At 42.1% G+C, this 15,688-nt stretch overlaps 1 protein-coding gene across 1 annotated transcript in view; it reads right to left on the bottom strand.

Moving 5' to 3' along the window:
- Window positions 1–15,688, bottom strand: part of CHCHD3 (coiled-coil-helix-coiled-coil-helix domain containing 3) — a 170,026-nt gene that overhangs the window by 5,728 nt on the left and 148,610 nt on the right. The window contains exon 7 of the mRNA XM_009648396.2: window positions 1,173–1,308. Coding sequence (XP_009646691.1) covers window positions 1,173–1,308 — 136 coding nt within the window. The remainder of the gene's footprint in view (window positions 1–1,172; window positions 1,309–15,688) is intronic.

The following is a 15,688-nucleotide window of genomic DNA, read 5'->3' as shown; positions in this document are numbered from 1 at the left end:
GAGCGGCTGCGTGGGGCTGAGTTGCCAGCCGGGGTTAAACCACGACACAGCCCTGCCAATCCAGCCAGGCCGCCTGTGCAAAAAGGAGCACGCTAATGGTATAAAGAAAGAATTAACAATAACAGCATCGCACAAATGTATTAAGTGCTGCGGACTGAGGAACAGCTTTAGCATTGCCACGCCACTGTTGGCTCCTACCACGTTTTACACAGCACTAGACCACGAGCAGCGCTAACTCCAGCAAGGTCTTCAGTAACATCAGAGCACGACCGCACCGGTGTGACAGCAAAAAAGGTCGTGGTGAATGATCATAGTCAAAGTCTTACTACTTTTCCGTACAGACAGAATAAACTTGAGTGAAAATTCTTATCGTTATGAAATACTAGATGTGCTTGCTGGGTCTCTGCTAACGTATCAGTGCACGTGTTCTCACATGTTCAAATATTAACCTATAGATTTTAGCAGAACTAAAGATCAACAGACTTATTTAAGCACTTTTAGCATACACTACGTATATGCCCTATAAGCACATTTGCAACTGGCTTCTTTAGGAGCACAATCGAGATCAACAGATGCATCCCTATATCTGAAAGAGGTTACGCTGTTGAAAAGGAATCACGTTTAGAAATATTAGCTTCTTTTAACTGAAAGATGTATATATTACTATCATTTTCCCTTATGCTGCACTAATAAAGCATTAAAGTTTATAATCTACAGTAAGAACCCGTACCTGAGCAAACTGGAGGAGAGGAGGGCAAGACCAGGTGAATGGTGGTATTAGACTCTCGGAGTACATCACTTAAAAGAAATCAAGACTTCCAACTGGTGAGCAATCTAGTTTGAGACATCCATCCGTTTCTTACTGAAAGTGGTTTTATTTATGACAAACAGTACTATGTAGTTTAATCCCCTTGTTTTACTGCTAAAACTGCAGATACCAGGAAACATCTGCCAACAGCGATAGCTACTGCACCAAACAAGAGCTTCCCAAGGGAAGAGATGGAAACCCTAGCGTTTAAAGAAATTGGAAGTGGACCTCACAGAGCTTGTGTGAACATATGTCCTGGGAGCAGTACTGCTTTAGCATCTAAGAAGGACTCATTGGACAATCCAATAGTCTTCCTCTCTTCTTCCCTCCATCATTAATCCAGTGGCAATATTTCTAGACCTACCTGTTTGGCATGATTGACACAACGCAGGTACTGGCTAGCCAGGGCAGAGCAGCTGAGGGTCTCCTGAGCGTGTTGCCGATAACATTGTAGAATTTTATCCTGCAGATCAGCACAGATGGGATGAGACTCATATCGCCTGGGGAAAGAGGAAAGAAGATTTTGGTTTCCTTCTCAAAAAGATTTCAGGGAAGACGTCACTTTTAAAATTCTTATTTTTTTTTTAAAGAAGTAAACTAAATAATAGAAGTGAAGGAAAACACTTTAAAGTTATAAACCAAGGCTGTTTCTAGTGTTATCTGGGCTATAAAGTGGATAACATCAGACACAAACATCAAGTTGAGCTGCACAAGTTTGGCTGTTAGGACCACAAGTGTCATTCTGACCCAGTACTCGGGTTGGAGCTGGCAGAGAAAATGAATATCCAACTTCATACGAGCACACATCTTTAACTGAAGATCCCAGCAATGACAAAGAACATCTGACCTCACCAACATTAGAGAAACAGTCACAGAGCCACGGGAAAGCTTCATCGCTGTATAGCCCTATGACCATATCATCTCGCTACTTATTCAATATTGCTCCTGCATAAAAGTGAAATCACCCATTGGGCTGACCTGGAGAATATAAAACCCCTGCTCCCATCAGCAAATTACACCACCTACTTCTGCTGATCTGACGATAGCCTCTGTTTTTGGTGCATCCTCCTTCCTATCACCTCAATTCTAATCCTGATGCCAGATGTGCAAGTTATTGAGGAAATTTGCCTATTTTCTTTACTGTATGGATTCATTACTTCTGCCATCTTTTTGCCTTCAAAGGAAACCAAAGGAATGGAAGCTTCTTTAGTCCGTCCTGTAAAATCCAACCTCTTTCGGACAAAACTCTTGTCATTTGCATTAATCTGTAAAATGTTATCCACACTGATAATGCCACAGATTAAAATGAAAATACAATACTATCCTATTTCAAAAGTAAGAGCGTTGACAAAGTGTTTCAGAGACGAAACGTCCATTGAAATTTTAAGCTAACTGGACAATTACGTTATAAATACGTTTTAAGGTACTCATTTCTGTAAGAGACAATCAAATCACAGTTAAACCCCTTTCACACCGAAGAGAAAATATTTCAATGGCAGGAAAAACCACATGAAAATTTAGAAAACCATTTACAGCTCATAGGCCTTGAACACAACCATTTGCTTTATGCGTGCAAACTATGTACTTAACGCACCTTCCCATTTACCCTACTGGGAAAGCCTGACAGCAGCTGCTCTAACATCCATTCCAGCCCACGGTATTTTTAGTTCAATAAGGTTGTAAAAAAAATGAGACTCATCAGCCACGGTATCCTCAGATGAATATTTCCTTCCTTCTTATTCTGCTGATTGGCCAAGGCGGATCTCTATTTTACTAGAGCAAGAAAGTGAAACGTGAAGCACAATGCTGTTCCTTAGGGGAATCGACTTCTTGGCAATCACTCAAGATGTAGTACCAAAAAAGAGGAATGCTAAGTCATCTTGATTTTACAGTATATACCTATATAAAACACCCCTCTTACTCTTTTCATTCATTACCGTACATCTGTGAAACGCCTAAAACAGAATTTAAATGCAGCCCCAGGTGCTTCCACACTTTATGATCTGAAAGTTCAAACTTCTGTAGACTCTTACGGATGAGGATTTTCCCTTAATCCCCCCTCTGCTGATATCAGCAAGGACTTCAAAAGCGTGTTAGGCATCAAAATGTATGTCCGTAAACTGCTGCGCACCGACTGCTTATGGCAAGGTCTGTATCGGGATGGAGTACGGGAGGAAGCACCACGTACGCTCTTTGTAGATGTAAGACTCACAACGGTGATGATTTAGGTCCAACTAAACCAGAGCTCGTTTTAACTGCCCGAAACCCTGGTCTGGATTGATAAACCAATACAATAGACCATGCGTTAACAAAAAAATACACACAGTAAACCTGGCTGTGCCTTTATTCACAAGTGATTTTAAAGTGGCTCCTTATATATAGGTGAAGAGTGAAGGAAATGGGCTGCTGTACGCTTGCGACATAAATTCTGTAAAGGTATTTAAAGTCCTTTCAACAGAGATACTCTAACCCACCTTAAGGAGCTTTTTAGATTGTTTTTTTTTTTCCCCGAGCCGCACCATTAATGACCGTTCAAAGTCCACAGATTATCCCTTATTTGAAAGATTCAACGGACTCTTTACATTGCCAACCATTTCGGAGTCCTGTAAGACACGTCATCTCCTGCCCTGCAGGTACTTGCTTTCATACTATGACTTTTCAGCGGTCATTTTTCAAAACACTGCCTGTCCTTCCAGGCACTGCAGACCCAACGCAGGTCAATGCGAACAGGGCCACTTCCTTCAAGTCAACAAAGTCCATTTTCTTGAATTAATCTGTTGAAGGAGAGCACCGTCTCCGTATTGATCTGCTGTGCTTGTTACGCTACCCTAATGCACTACTTGCACTTTTGGGAAAACGCTAAACGAGATTACTGTCTAACATTAGATGGCCATAAACCACGTGCTGCAGGATCTCCCGTTCAGGAAAGAAGGTTGAGATGCGCATTAGGGTAACCCCACCGAAGGGTTTGCGATTGATTTGTTTGGTGATGGATGACGGGACTCTTAGATGGATGGTCAGAACCAGCCAACAGCAAGGAAACTCCTCAAAAGGGAAGAGACATATCTCCCTAAACCAGCACTTCTCTAAGGTTCCTATAAATAAGGGTGATTTTGCAGAAGCATTTAAGGGTCTGTGGGCCTTGACTGAAGAAAAAGCTTGTAAAAAAAGGTAGGTAGTGCAAAATCAGTAATTATGTGGAATCCATAGTAAAAACGTGGAGGTTTAAAATACCTGAATGGATAAAGCAACTTGGTCTGGTCCCAGAGCTGACCCTGCTTCGAGCAGGAGGTCCCTTCCCTGAACTATCCCGTGTCCCGAGAGAGAGATATCTGTATTTTGGGACATGTGGCAGGGAAAGTATCCCATTATTTTATTTTTTTTTTTAATCACTTGAGAATTTCACAACTAAACGGAAGGAAAAATACACAACATAGTAGCGAAGCAGGAGTGCCAGGGAACCCTGACAGATCTCCATCTCCATTCCGTGCAACTCAATAACTACAGAATCAACACCCATGGAATCTAAAATGCCTTTCTTAGCAAAAGTCAATACGAACAGCAGTCTGATCTGCGCCGCGTGCCACATGGCATGCTAGTAACAATGCGTTTTTATTAAGTTTACAATTACTTGATCTGCTTTCGCTTTTCCAGCTGCTCCTCAAGCACCTCACATGCTAGCAGAATATTCCTGTGCGCCGGTATAAACCTCCGAGGGAACCGCGCATCCACCTTTTCCATCAAGCTGATGCGCCACAATCTTATAAAGGTAATAGGATGAAGACACAAAAGAAAATGAGAGAGAGTTTGAAAAAGAAATATTCTATGCTAAAGCATGAAGAGAAAATTTAATGAAGGTAACTTTGTACTCATCTGGCGTCTCTCAAAGAGCATAGCTTATTGTACTCCTGGGGGCACCGAGAAAGGAGCCCCTTCATGGCATTCAAACAAAATGTCTACTAAAGAGGAAATTTGAAATCACCACGGTAAGCTTTACAAGTTTTGTGATAAAACTGACATTCTGACTGAAGGAATCTGAATCGCTGATGAGTTTCCAACTGTGCAGGTATCTGGCATAATCCCACCAGATCAGGACTTCAGGCAATTGTCATAAAATATGGGAAAAAAAATAGCAAGAAAAAAACAGCATGCAATACAAAAAATAGCGCCATTAGATGGCCAGAAGTATCCAGGGCTTAATTTTATTCTTCATTAAAATGCTGACACCTATCAAAAGCATCGGTTTTTATTTGCGTAGCCCTTGGCATCTAAGGCTACCTCTCTACTACTAAATAAAACAGACCAGAGATGATCCTCTGGGTCCAAGGCCAAGTAGCACGATGAAACACAACCTACATCTCTTAAGTGCAAAATCTTGCCTTCCTCTCCAAACACGCAGCTCAGCGCATCCGCATCCAAACCGCAAACTGGGGACAGTCCCCAGCACGTGCTGTTCCCCCGGTCATACCCGGTGTTGTCCAAGGACGAGTAGCTCCAAATCAAAACCCTATAAACGAACGTGCTACCCATTAGACCCAACGCAGCAGCACAGATGAGCGCTGGAGACGATGTCCTGACCTGTTTTATTTACTCCTACTGATGTAGGAGAGGAGCCACGCTGCGACCAGACCCAACCTGCACCAGGTAGCATGCAAAGAAAAGTAAGAGGAGGAGGATGTTTCTTTTCTCAATGTGCTTATAATGCCCACCAAGATAAGAAACAACAAATTGATGGCGCAAGAAGGAAACTGAGGCAATCCGTACTCTTGTGATAGGCAACAGTCTAACTGTTGTCAGGTGCTTTATGAGCAACCGAGAGGATTTTTAGAGGGATTTGTGGGAAGCTAATGAATTAACGTTGCCTACGTCTAGCCAAAATTCCTTCTGAGAACCAGCGAAACTTGGAGCTTGTTTGAAAAGTGGGTGAGCGAGGGATGGAAGGTGGTGTCGTGAGGGGTTCAGAGAGAAAGTAAATAGGGAATTGGAAACAGCAGGGCAGCAGAAATGGGACACGCGGGGCTTCAAAAGCGAAGACGTGTGACTTGCCTGGGATAACATTGATGGGGAAGCCAGTGGCAGGATGAAAGGAGATGATGTGAATACAAGGTGGGAAATTATCCGCAGCACTGCTTTCAACAGACATTGTCAGGGCATGATTTCACTTCTCATGGCCAGGGGGGCAAACAAAAATAACAATAATAATAAAAAAAAAAATATGTTGCGGTAACTGGTAGCCTGAGTTGTGATGGATTTAGCTGAGCAGATGGACAAGGCCATGTTTGAGATGTTTTGCATAAAGAGTCAGCAAGAGTGAAACGTAAGCCTAGCTGAGAAGACCTAGAGAGAAGGTCAGCTCAAAGATGAAGTGTAAGCGACAAGTCTGAAACAGCAGCAAGACAGCGGTATTTTCCATCGTGACACAAAAAGGTGGTGGTGAGGGGGTTATTCTCTTTTCAAGATTCCTTCATCCCAAAAGAGCCACTTGCAACAGCATCTCTGCTGAGTGAATTTGCAGGACTTGTTTGTAACGTAGAAAATAGTTGCAAAACAGATAACAGGGGAAAAAAGACAAAAGGGCAGATGGTAACGAAGGTCCTTACTGCTGCACAATTATTTTTAGGTTTTAAATTAATTTACTCTTTATATTAAATTATTTTTAAAAATTGTCTTCGCACATTAAGTAGGTGATGACTTGAAAGTGCGTTATGAAACACGTAAAGCACAAACCAAATGGTTATGTTCTTCTAAAAACCATTTGGAAGTAATACCGCCGATCTGATTTCTGAATATCTACAACTGATGTTCTGAAGCAGTCCATAATCAAGCTGTGCCCACACAGAGCCCTCAAAATTACCGTGTGGGAAGTGCTGCCAGCAAAAGATCAAGTACTGTAGAGTTGATTCTTGCTTTTATTTACACTCGACTACATGGTGTGACTTTTCCAAAAGGTGTAAAAGAAAGAATTTGCCTAACGAATTTATGATGAAATGGTGAAAGAGAACCACAGTCGTTTCCGCTCTACAGTCAAGAATGCGACATGTGGGTAATAATACTAAATAAATGACTTCTGCAGAAGTCAGAACACAACTGACTCCGCCTGCTGATGTATCTTTTGTGCCACAAGTGATCAGCTCAAGTGTTAATATTGCCCGTGTTATTTTTAGACTCTTTCGCCTAAGATCCCGGCACCGACAAAACCACAGGCAAATGTTTGTCATCCTCTCATTTATTTCATCTCCCACCCAGCCTTCTTAAAAGCAAATAAAAGTCGATTTCAAACATTCTGACCTTTGAAATTTAGGGACGGAGATGAGAAGAGGAGGAAAGACACACTCCAGCATATTCACACATACACACACTGCTTGAAGACAGACATTTAATTATGTGTAGAGAGTACTAAGTCAAGTTCAATATGTTGACAAAAACCTGGTTTAACAACGAAGACTGGCATATAGCCCTACTAGACCTTTTCAGATGCCTTTTTTTTTTACCTAGTGAATGTTTCCCACCTGGTATGTTGGTAGGATATTGGTTCAGCTTTTAGCATAAGCAAAGTGGAAACCATTCCTTGTATTGCAACAACTTATTTACTGCAGACAGGGAGGAAAGAGCATCTCTAAGATTAACAGAGAGAATTTACGATCTCAAATCTGGCAAAGCACATAAATATGAGCAGAACTTCAAGAAGTGAGTAATTCCACATTTGCATGTGTAAAGTTATGCACATTCTTAAACCCTTTCTTGGGCTGGGACTTAAAGCAAGAAGACGTTAGGATGAGGATCAGAAAAGATTTCCCGGTTGCGAATCCTAATTAGACTGATGAACTGGTTGCCAAGGCAAGTCTTCAGATTCTGAGGACATTACGTTAGGACTACACCTCTTCAGCCTCGAGAAAGACAAAATTGCAAGTGAACGTGAGATGGGTCTGTGAAATCACCACTGGCACACACAAGAGCGGCAGCCAGGGAGGTTTTCTAGCAGTAGATTTGCAACGGAAAAATAATTCAAGCCTTTCCAAATAACACATAATGAGAAGCTGGTAATCACCACTGGAGGATACCGGGGACAGTACCTAAGCACATGTGGGTTCAAAAGATAATTATACAGTAACGCGAGAGATATCCATCAAGAGATTATAAGCAAAAATACAATGTTTGGCTCAGGAAAGCCCCACTCCGCTACTTCTTTGAGGGTAAAATGGTATCACTGTGTACCTCCCCTATTTTTACAGAGTTCCCTAAAAACCCACGCCTAGCCGTTGCCCAAGAAGCTTGGGAGACCTCTGATCTGACCTGCTGTGCCTGCTTACGCTCCAAATAGCTTGACGAGCAAGTCATCAAACGAATCCAAGATTCCCATCAACCCCAAGAAACAAAATTAGACTGAATACTTTTATTTAAATTGGTATTAATTGACTTTTATCATCCCAAACCACTACTCATTTACAAAATTCCTCTCCCTGAAAAAAAAAGAACAAAAAACCCCTTAAAATACAAAGTACACCAACATATTATTATACAAATGTACCTTACACACAGCTGGTTCTTGCAGCTGTGAAGGGAACCACATGGTGGAATTACCCAAATTGAGAATGCACGGGTTTTTTTTAGCTTAAGGAACACTTTTTATTGAATACCAGGATACTAAAATAAACAATCGCGTGGATGATAATGATAGAAATTTTAGACTTCTAACAGGGGCACGCATGCCTTTACAGTGTAGAAAAGATAGCGCAGCAACTACAGTCTGTAATCAGAAGAAATTCTGGAAGGAGCAGTTTTATCTACACGGAATATATTATATCCACGTAATGTACCTATATGCCGTTTATATATAGAAAGAACTTCTTGGTCTTGCACTGATCAAAACCAGTTCCTACGTTTGGCAAGTTAAGAGACAAACATCATCTCAGATACATATATGTAAGTCTGTCCAACCCCTCGGCAGAACAAAACCCAAACTAATCCCACCACAAGAGTCCAATCTGCTCGGTCTGAATTGAGCAAAAACCCCCGCTTTCATGCATACGTGATCAGCACATCAACGCTTGCATTTCAAGCCTCATAATGTAAATTCAGATCACAAATTATTTTTAGAGTTTGCATGTGGCATCACTCGAGCTCTGTCTCATTACTCCGCCCAAAAAATTATTTAATGAAGACTGCCAAGATTCCGCTCGTTCAGCTGTTTATGAGCAGAAAAGTCAAAGATCACCACGGCAAACAACACCAGGTGGTGCCATTTCTTAGTATTAGGACTTTTGGGGGGCTTTTTGGCACTATGGAGGTTTAGGCTGCAGCAAGGGAATTACCGCTCTCTTCAGACCTATCTAGAGCGTCATGATAAGGTAGATCCAGTCATTGGGAACTTCCATTGATGTTTTGGCTGACGTTTCTCATGGAAGTGGCTGATGCCAGTGGTTTGCAACATTGCTGTTGCAGGACTACTTGAGTATATTAACTAGCATTACATACCATGTAAAAATACAATACAGTAGTTCTAATTTTTCAAGTAAAAATTCATTTTGCAACGGTTTGCCACCTGCTTCTATACAACGGTGGCAAAAATACATAATTTCATCCACTTCAATGGAGATTTTATCCATTTAAATTTCATTCCTGTCTCTCCGTTAAATTTTCCAGTCACGTTACAACCCTGTGTGTGTAAAGCACACACACAAAAGAAGATAGACAGACTTAAAGACCAAAAACCCAGCTGCGCAGTACAAACCAAATACCCATCAGCGTACCAGGTTGTAGATTTATTACTGCCACGGACTTCCCAAGAGCTATACAACTCACTTCAGCCTTTGTAAAAAGTCATGAGTAACATGCTCATCCCAAAATCGTGGTAATAAAATCTTCACAGCACCTTAGACAACTACGCTAAAAAAAAAAAAACCAGCTTTCCCTTTATATAGGTGCTATATAATGTGTTCTAATAAGGAGAAGCGCTTCCCATCATAGCAAAGGTCAACTACTGCGCTCAATGCGAAGCACCACAAGACTCTAACTCATGGCACATTATTATCCAAGTATTACTCTCTAGAGCAATATGTGTTTAACTATTTTCTTCAGCCATACAAGGCCCAAAAGCCTGTTACTGACCACACAAATAAGAGATATTATGAGTAGAAGTAGCGTGCAGAAAAAGCAATCAACAGTTAAAACACTTCAAGCATCGCTGCTCCCGTGGGTGATGATTACTTGAGGGAACTGAAGGTTGCAATCTTAAGAGATAATAGAATAAATGCCAATTTTTCATTTGGGCATGAAGTTATTTAACAAAAAAGGCTTGGATTCACCCTGAGAAGTTAACGAAGGCTACGTACACTTCCCTGGGTCTTGCGCCGGGCTGCAGCAAGCCACCCTTTTCATGAAAGAGAATCAGCTGGGCTGCAACAACGATAATGCGTTAGCAAACACAAACAAAGAGCAATCATCATCCTGCGAACACGCCGATAACAAGGGGGTACTGGACCTTGCCATAATATATCTTAGTTTTAATGCGCTTGTACAACGGGCTCTAGAAATATTGAAACATAAGGCCCTCAACAACCCTTTTAGCATCCTAGTAGGGAACATGGACCTCTCACTATGAACAAATCATGAACTGAACTTAAGAGAAATAAGCTGCAAAGCACAGCATTTGTGGGTTTTTCGTGATTTTCATTATTTTTCTCATTATTTTTCACTTTGTTATTTTTCATTGCTTACTGGTGGACGTTTCCCTGAGACTATTATAAGGCACAATGGTACCTGGAAAGCAGTTTAACACCAGCAGGTAGAGGGTATTGCAAAGAAATATCATTGCCAACTCAAAGATCCCACAAAGGTCTCTCCTTACACATTTGCTTTGTGCTGGCAGCATTAATTAAACACTGGATTAATTAATGGAGCTTCAGTCTGATCCAAGAAAAGAGGAGTATGGCCAGCAGGGCGAGGGAGGTTCTCCTCCCCCTCTGCTCTGCCCTGGTGAGACCCCACCTGGAGCACTGTGTCCAGTTCTGGGCTCCCCAGTTCAAGAAAGATGAGGAACTCCTAGAGAGACTCCAGAGGAGAGCAACAAGGATGATAAAGGGACTGGAGCATCTCCCCTACAAGGAAAGGCTGAGAGAGTTGGGCTTGTTCAGCCTGGAGAAGAGAAGACTGAGAGGGGACCTCATCAACACGTACAAGTATCTTAAGGGCAGATGTCACAAGGACAGAGCCAGACTCTTCTCAGTGGTGCCCAGCGCCAAGACAAGGGGCAATGGGCACAAACTGAACCACAACAGTTTCCAGTTGAACGTGAGGAAGAACTTCTTTACTCTAAGGGTGACAGAGCACTGGAACAGGCTGCCCAGGGGGGCTGCGGAGTCTCCTTCTCTGGAGATATTCAACCCCCGCCTGGACGCTGTCCTGTGCCCCCTGCTCTGGGTGAGCCTGCCTGAGCAGGAGGGTTGGACTGGATGATCTCTCGAGGTCCCTTCCATTCCTTGCCATTCTGTGATTCTGAAGCCTTGTGGTTTATAACCTTATCACAAAGGATTTTTTTTTTTGTTTTTGCCGAGGTCTTCAGATAGTTTGGCAGTGGAACATTTTTTAGTGAAAGTATCTTCAAGTTTGACAAACTTTAGATCAACCACTAAAATTTTTCCCACTTGGGTCATGCCCCTTGATTTCAACTGGTTCTCATGACAGTTTTCTTGCTAATTCCTGCTAACTGAAGAATTCAACCTGTTCCTGCTGCGGCACATCTCGTTACAAAGGATGGTACTAGGCTAAGAGAAAGAAAAAAATGGGTCTTGCCATCTACAGATGAAAACTGGTGATCATTGCTGTTATGCTGGGGCTTTTGGTTTTGTTTTTAATGGGTCTAAATATAATGCAGTCTGAAATAACTCTCAACAGGAGAAGAGTAATAATTTAGGGCAAAATACCTCAGTGATGGGAACTGTAACAGAAACAGCAATTTTTTCGAAAGACCTTTCCTCCTCCTCCTCCTCCTAGTATCACTTCTGCAAGTAAGTAAAATCTAAATGACCTCTTTCATTTAATGGCACAAACAAAAAAGGTCTCCTTTGGGGGTACTGCCTAGATAAACCAGCAGGATTTTTATCATGCTCATCCCGCTTTGTGGGAAAGGTTGAGTCCACTTTAAAGCTAACGTGGTAGCGAGTGCAAGCACCCTACCAAAGGTACAGAGAGCTGAGAGAGACAATAATGAACATAATTACAGTTAGTTATTGTTTGGTCTACTTATGGCCCTATTTTATAATGCTACTGCCAGCAGAGCTATTTTATGTGATGTCTTTTTCATGCAGCAACCTTTTCATAAATCAAAGCAAAAGCAATACGAGGCAGTTTCTCCTGCAGCCTGTTTGACAATAAAAGTTAACACTGAACCCTGGTTGTTATCAATCTTCATAAATGTGTCCATGATATAGCAAGCCTGTTCCATATTACGCCAAGTCTGTTACTAATGCATGCATAGGAGCAACCCAGTGGCTTAATGGATCTCCTAAATGGCTGGAAACTTGTTAAGTGGCAAGGAAAGTTTTAAAGAAATAACTGCTTTACTCATTTCTTTCAATATACGATGAAATGATTACGCTTTACAGTGAATCTAGCTTGAGAAATGCGTATTGTACCACGATAGGAATTTTCATAAGCAAAATACAGACCTCAGGAAAATGGATAGCGTGTTCGAGAAACTATAGGAAGAAGTGGATAGGAAAGAGGTAATGGTTTTAAAATAAAAGAGGGTAGATTCAGACTAGAGAGAAGGAAGAAATTTTTTACGCTGAGGGTGGTGAAACACTGGCAGAGGTTGCCCAGAGAGGTTGCCCAGATGATGACGGGACACCTTATCACCCTCTACAACTGCCTGAGAGGAGGGTGTAGTGAGGTGGGCATTGGTCTCTGCTCCCAGGGAACGGGCAATGGGACGAGGGGAAACGGCCTCAAGTTGTGCCAGGGCAGGGTTAGATTGGACGTTAGGAAAAATTTATTCACAGAAAGGGTTGTCAAGCACTGGAAGGGGCTGCCCAGGGAAGGGGTCGAGTCTCCATCCCTGGGGGGATTTAAAAGCTGGGCAGACGAGGTGCTTAGGGACAGCATTTGGTGGTGGGATGGCAGGGGTAGGGGAATGGTTGGACTTGATGATCTTAAAGGTCTTTTCCAACCTCAACGATTCTATGCTTCTGTAAGGTCAGGTTGGATGTGGCTTTGAGCAACCTGATCCTGGTGAAGAATTCCCTGCCCATGGCAGGGGGGCGGTCAAACTAGGTGACCTTTAGAGGTCCCTTCCAACCCAAACCATTCTATGATGATTCTAAGTGCAAATTACCAGTATTTCAGTAGTTCCTTTCAGCAGAGATCTATGTGGCTAACGATTTTTATATTGAAGGACTGAACTCAAAATCTGACAGAATTAACAAACTTATTTCAGTAGTACGCACCCCCTCTTAAGAAGAAGGGGGAATGCCCAACCTAGATTAATTTGGGTATTAGCTGAAAATAATTGGTTTTCAACGCATATCCAGAACAAGAGGGTGATGGTGGAGTTTGACCTTCACATGTCTGTACTGCAAGGATCTAAAAAGCAGCAATGACTTTATCTGCCTAAAGATGAGGTTTACCAGGTACTGAGGAACTTGAAGACGACTTCTGCCCCATGCAGCATCACGCTATGCAACCCGAGAGGGGTAACAAGTCTCCAGGTTTAAAATAAAGAGATTATGGGATAGAGCTGTTACATAGATTAGCTTTATCCTTAATCAGTTCTCTTGAAAAGCCACCAAAACTTCTTTTGTAGACCGCCCAGAGGAGTATCTGCAATTTCTTTACCTAAAGGAGTCAAAATATTTAGTAGAGAAGAGCTGGTGAACTGGATTCATTGGACAGTGAATTTATCTATAAAGAACTTGTTTTTAAAATCTACATTGACTGCATTGGCTGCATCTTTTTATTGAGAGGGTTGTAACAATTTTTTGGCCCAAGTGCTGTGTCTAGTCAAGGCAAAACGAGGAGAAGATACGCAATGGAAGAAAAGGGACTGCGTTTCATCGGCCCGCGCAAGAGTAAGATTTCACTAAGAGCAGGGCAGTGCAGACAGAGAGGCAGGCTATTACACACGGATCTATACAAAGCCTGTCTCACAAAACCTTTCGATCCTGATCTTCTCCTGCTTCCAGTAATGCATACGGCACAGTGCAGCATTTGCTACGGAATATTATCCGTCTTAACACACCCTTGACAGGGGAGTCCATCTTTATAAAGTTTATAGCCACAGACATGGCACTCGAGTGGTCTCCTTAAAGATACACGTATTTGTTTTATCTATTTTTGTTCAGTTCCTTTCCCCAGGCTTAAATGCGCTTTAAATGTTTCAGGACTATGCTTTGATTTTATATTGCAGAGGATAGTGAAAGAGAGAGCATCTTTATGATTATTTTTTTTTTAAACATTGCCAAGCTTTTTTTCCAATTTCAGCTATGGATCCTCTACAGGGGCCCATGGCACTTGAACCAACAAAACCCACTAACGCTTAACTGCTCCATAAACAGTAATGGGGAAAAATTTCTCCTACTGAACAGCTTTGTGTCTTCTTCTGTCCTTTTAGGGTTAGAAGATGGTGTGGTTTTCATGCTTCCGAGTGCACCGCGCGGAGGATAAATATCAGGTCACATCTATACAGCCCAAAATGTTTTAGAACACCAAAGGAAACAAAAAATATTTAGGAACTCAGCTCTTCAAAAACAGCAGGTAAAGAGTTTTGATTTGCTTAAGAATGAAGCTCATGTTCGAGAAAATCTGAAAAGGAGTTTATCAGATAATGTAAAAGCCTTTAAAAAAATGGTTAGGACATTTCATGACCAATATATGCATTTTCTCCTATAGATGTCAGGACTCATGCTTTAAAAATGCAGCGATAACCACTGAAAGAATCAAAAAGCACGTTCAGAGAATGATTTAATGTTTTGCATTGAGGAGTACTGAGAATAACAGGGCAAGATTTAAAGAAAACACAGTCAAAACATCAGGAAAAATATTCCTGTAAAGGCCATGCATGAAATAAAGCACAGTATGGCAAGGGAAATAAATAAAACTCGATTTTTCTGCTAGGGAGATAGTTTATCTTGTTGGACCTGAGGACTTCCAAGTAACGTGGCTAACCCTTAGCTCCATGGCTAACATCGCACAGGAACACACGATTAAATGTCCAAAAGCAATGGGCTCATCTCCTACGAGCCATCAGATGGAGAGCCCTGTTACAACTCGGATTTTGCAATCTATGGATCAGAGCTTCAGTCTCCTACAAGAAGGCAGGTGTCATACCCTGTGCCACGTGCGCGTACAGTCACACCAGTCGGTCTGGGAGTAGCTGCAAGAGCTACCCTCTGATCAATTAATTGACTTACGCAGTTGTGTTTAGAGATGCTCATTGGAAAAGCCTGCTGGAAATTCCAAGCTGAAAAGAGAAAGAATTTTTTTTCAAGGCTTGCAACTTCTGGGAAATAATTTCAAAATGGTCATATTCACAAGAGGCAGCTGCTGTCTGAAATCCAGTTACCAAAATGTCCAATTTTCTCTGATCAAAGGAGAATAATTGATATACTATGTAAGTTTGGGGGTAGAAAGTTGTAATGCTCATGAGAGCAGGATTCATGCCAATCCCCTGTTCAAAGCTGTACGGAAATGCACTGTGTTCAGTTCGGGCCCCTCACTACAGGAAAGACGTTGCATTGCTGGAGCGTGTCCAGAGGAGACCCACAAAGCTGGGGAGGGGTCTGGAACCCAAGACTGATGGGGAGCAGCTGGGGGAGCTGGGGGGGTTCAGCCTGGAGCAGAGGAGGCTGAGGGGAGCCCTCATCGCTCCCTACAACTGCCTGAGAG

Source organism: Egretta garzetta, unplaced genomic scaffold, assembly GCF_000687185.1.
Source record: "Egretta garzetta isolate BGI_Z169 unplaced genomic scaffold, ASM68718v1 scaffold260, whole genome shotgun sequence".
NCBI lineage: Eukaryota > Metazoa > Chordata > Aves > Pelecaniformes > Ardeidae > Egretta > Egretta garzetta.
The sequence above is the reverse complement of the archived record's forward strand: the minus strand, read 5'-3'. Positions and strand labels throughout refer to the sequence as shown.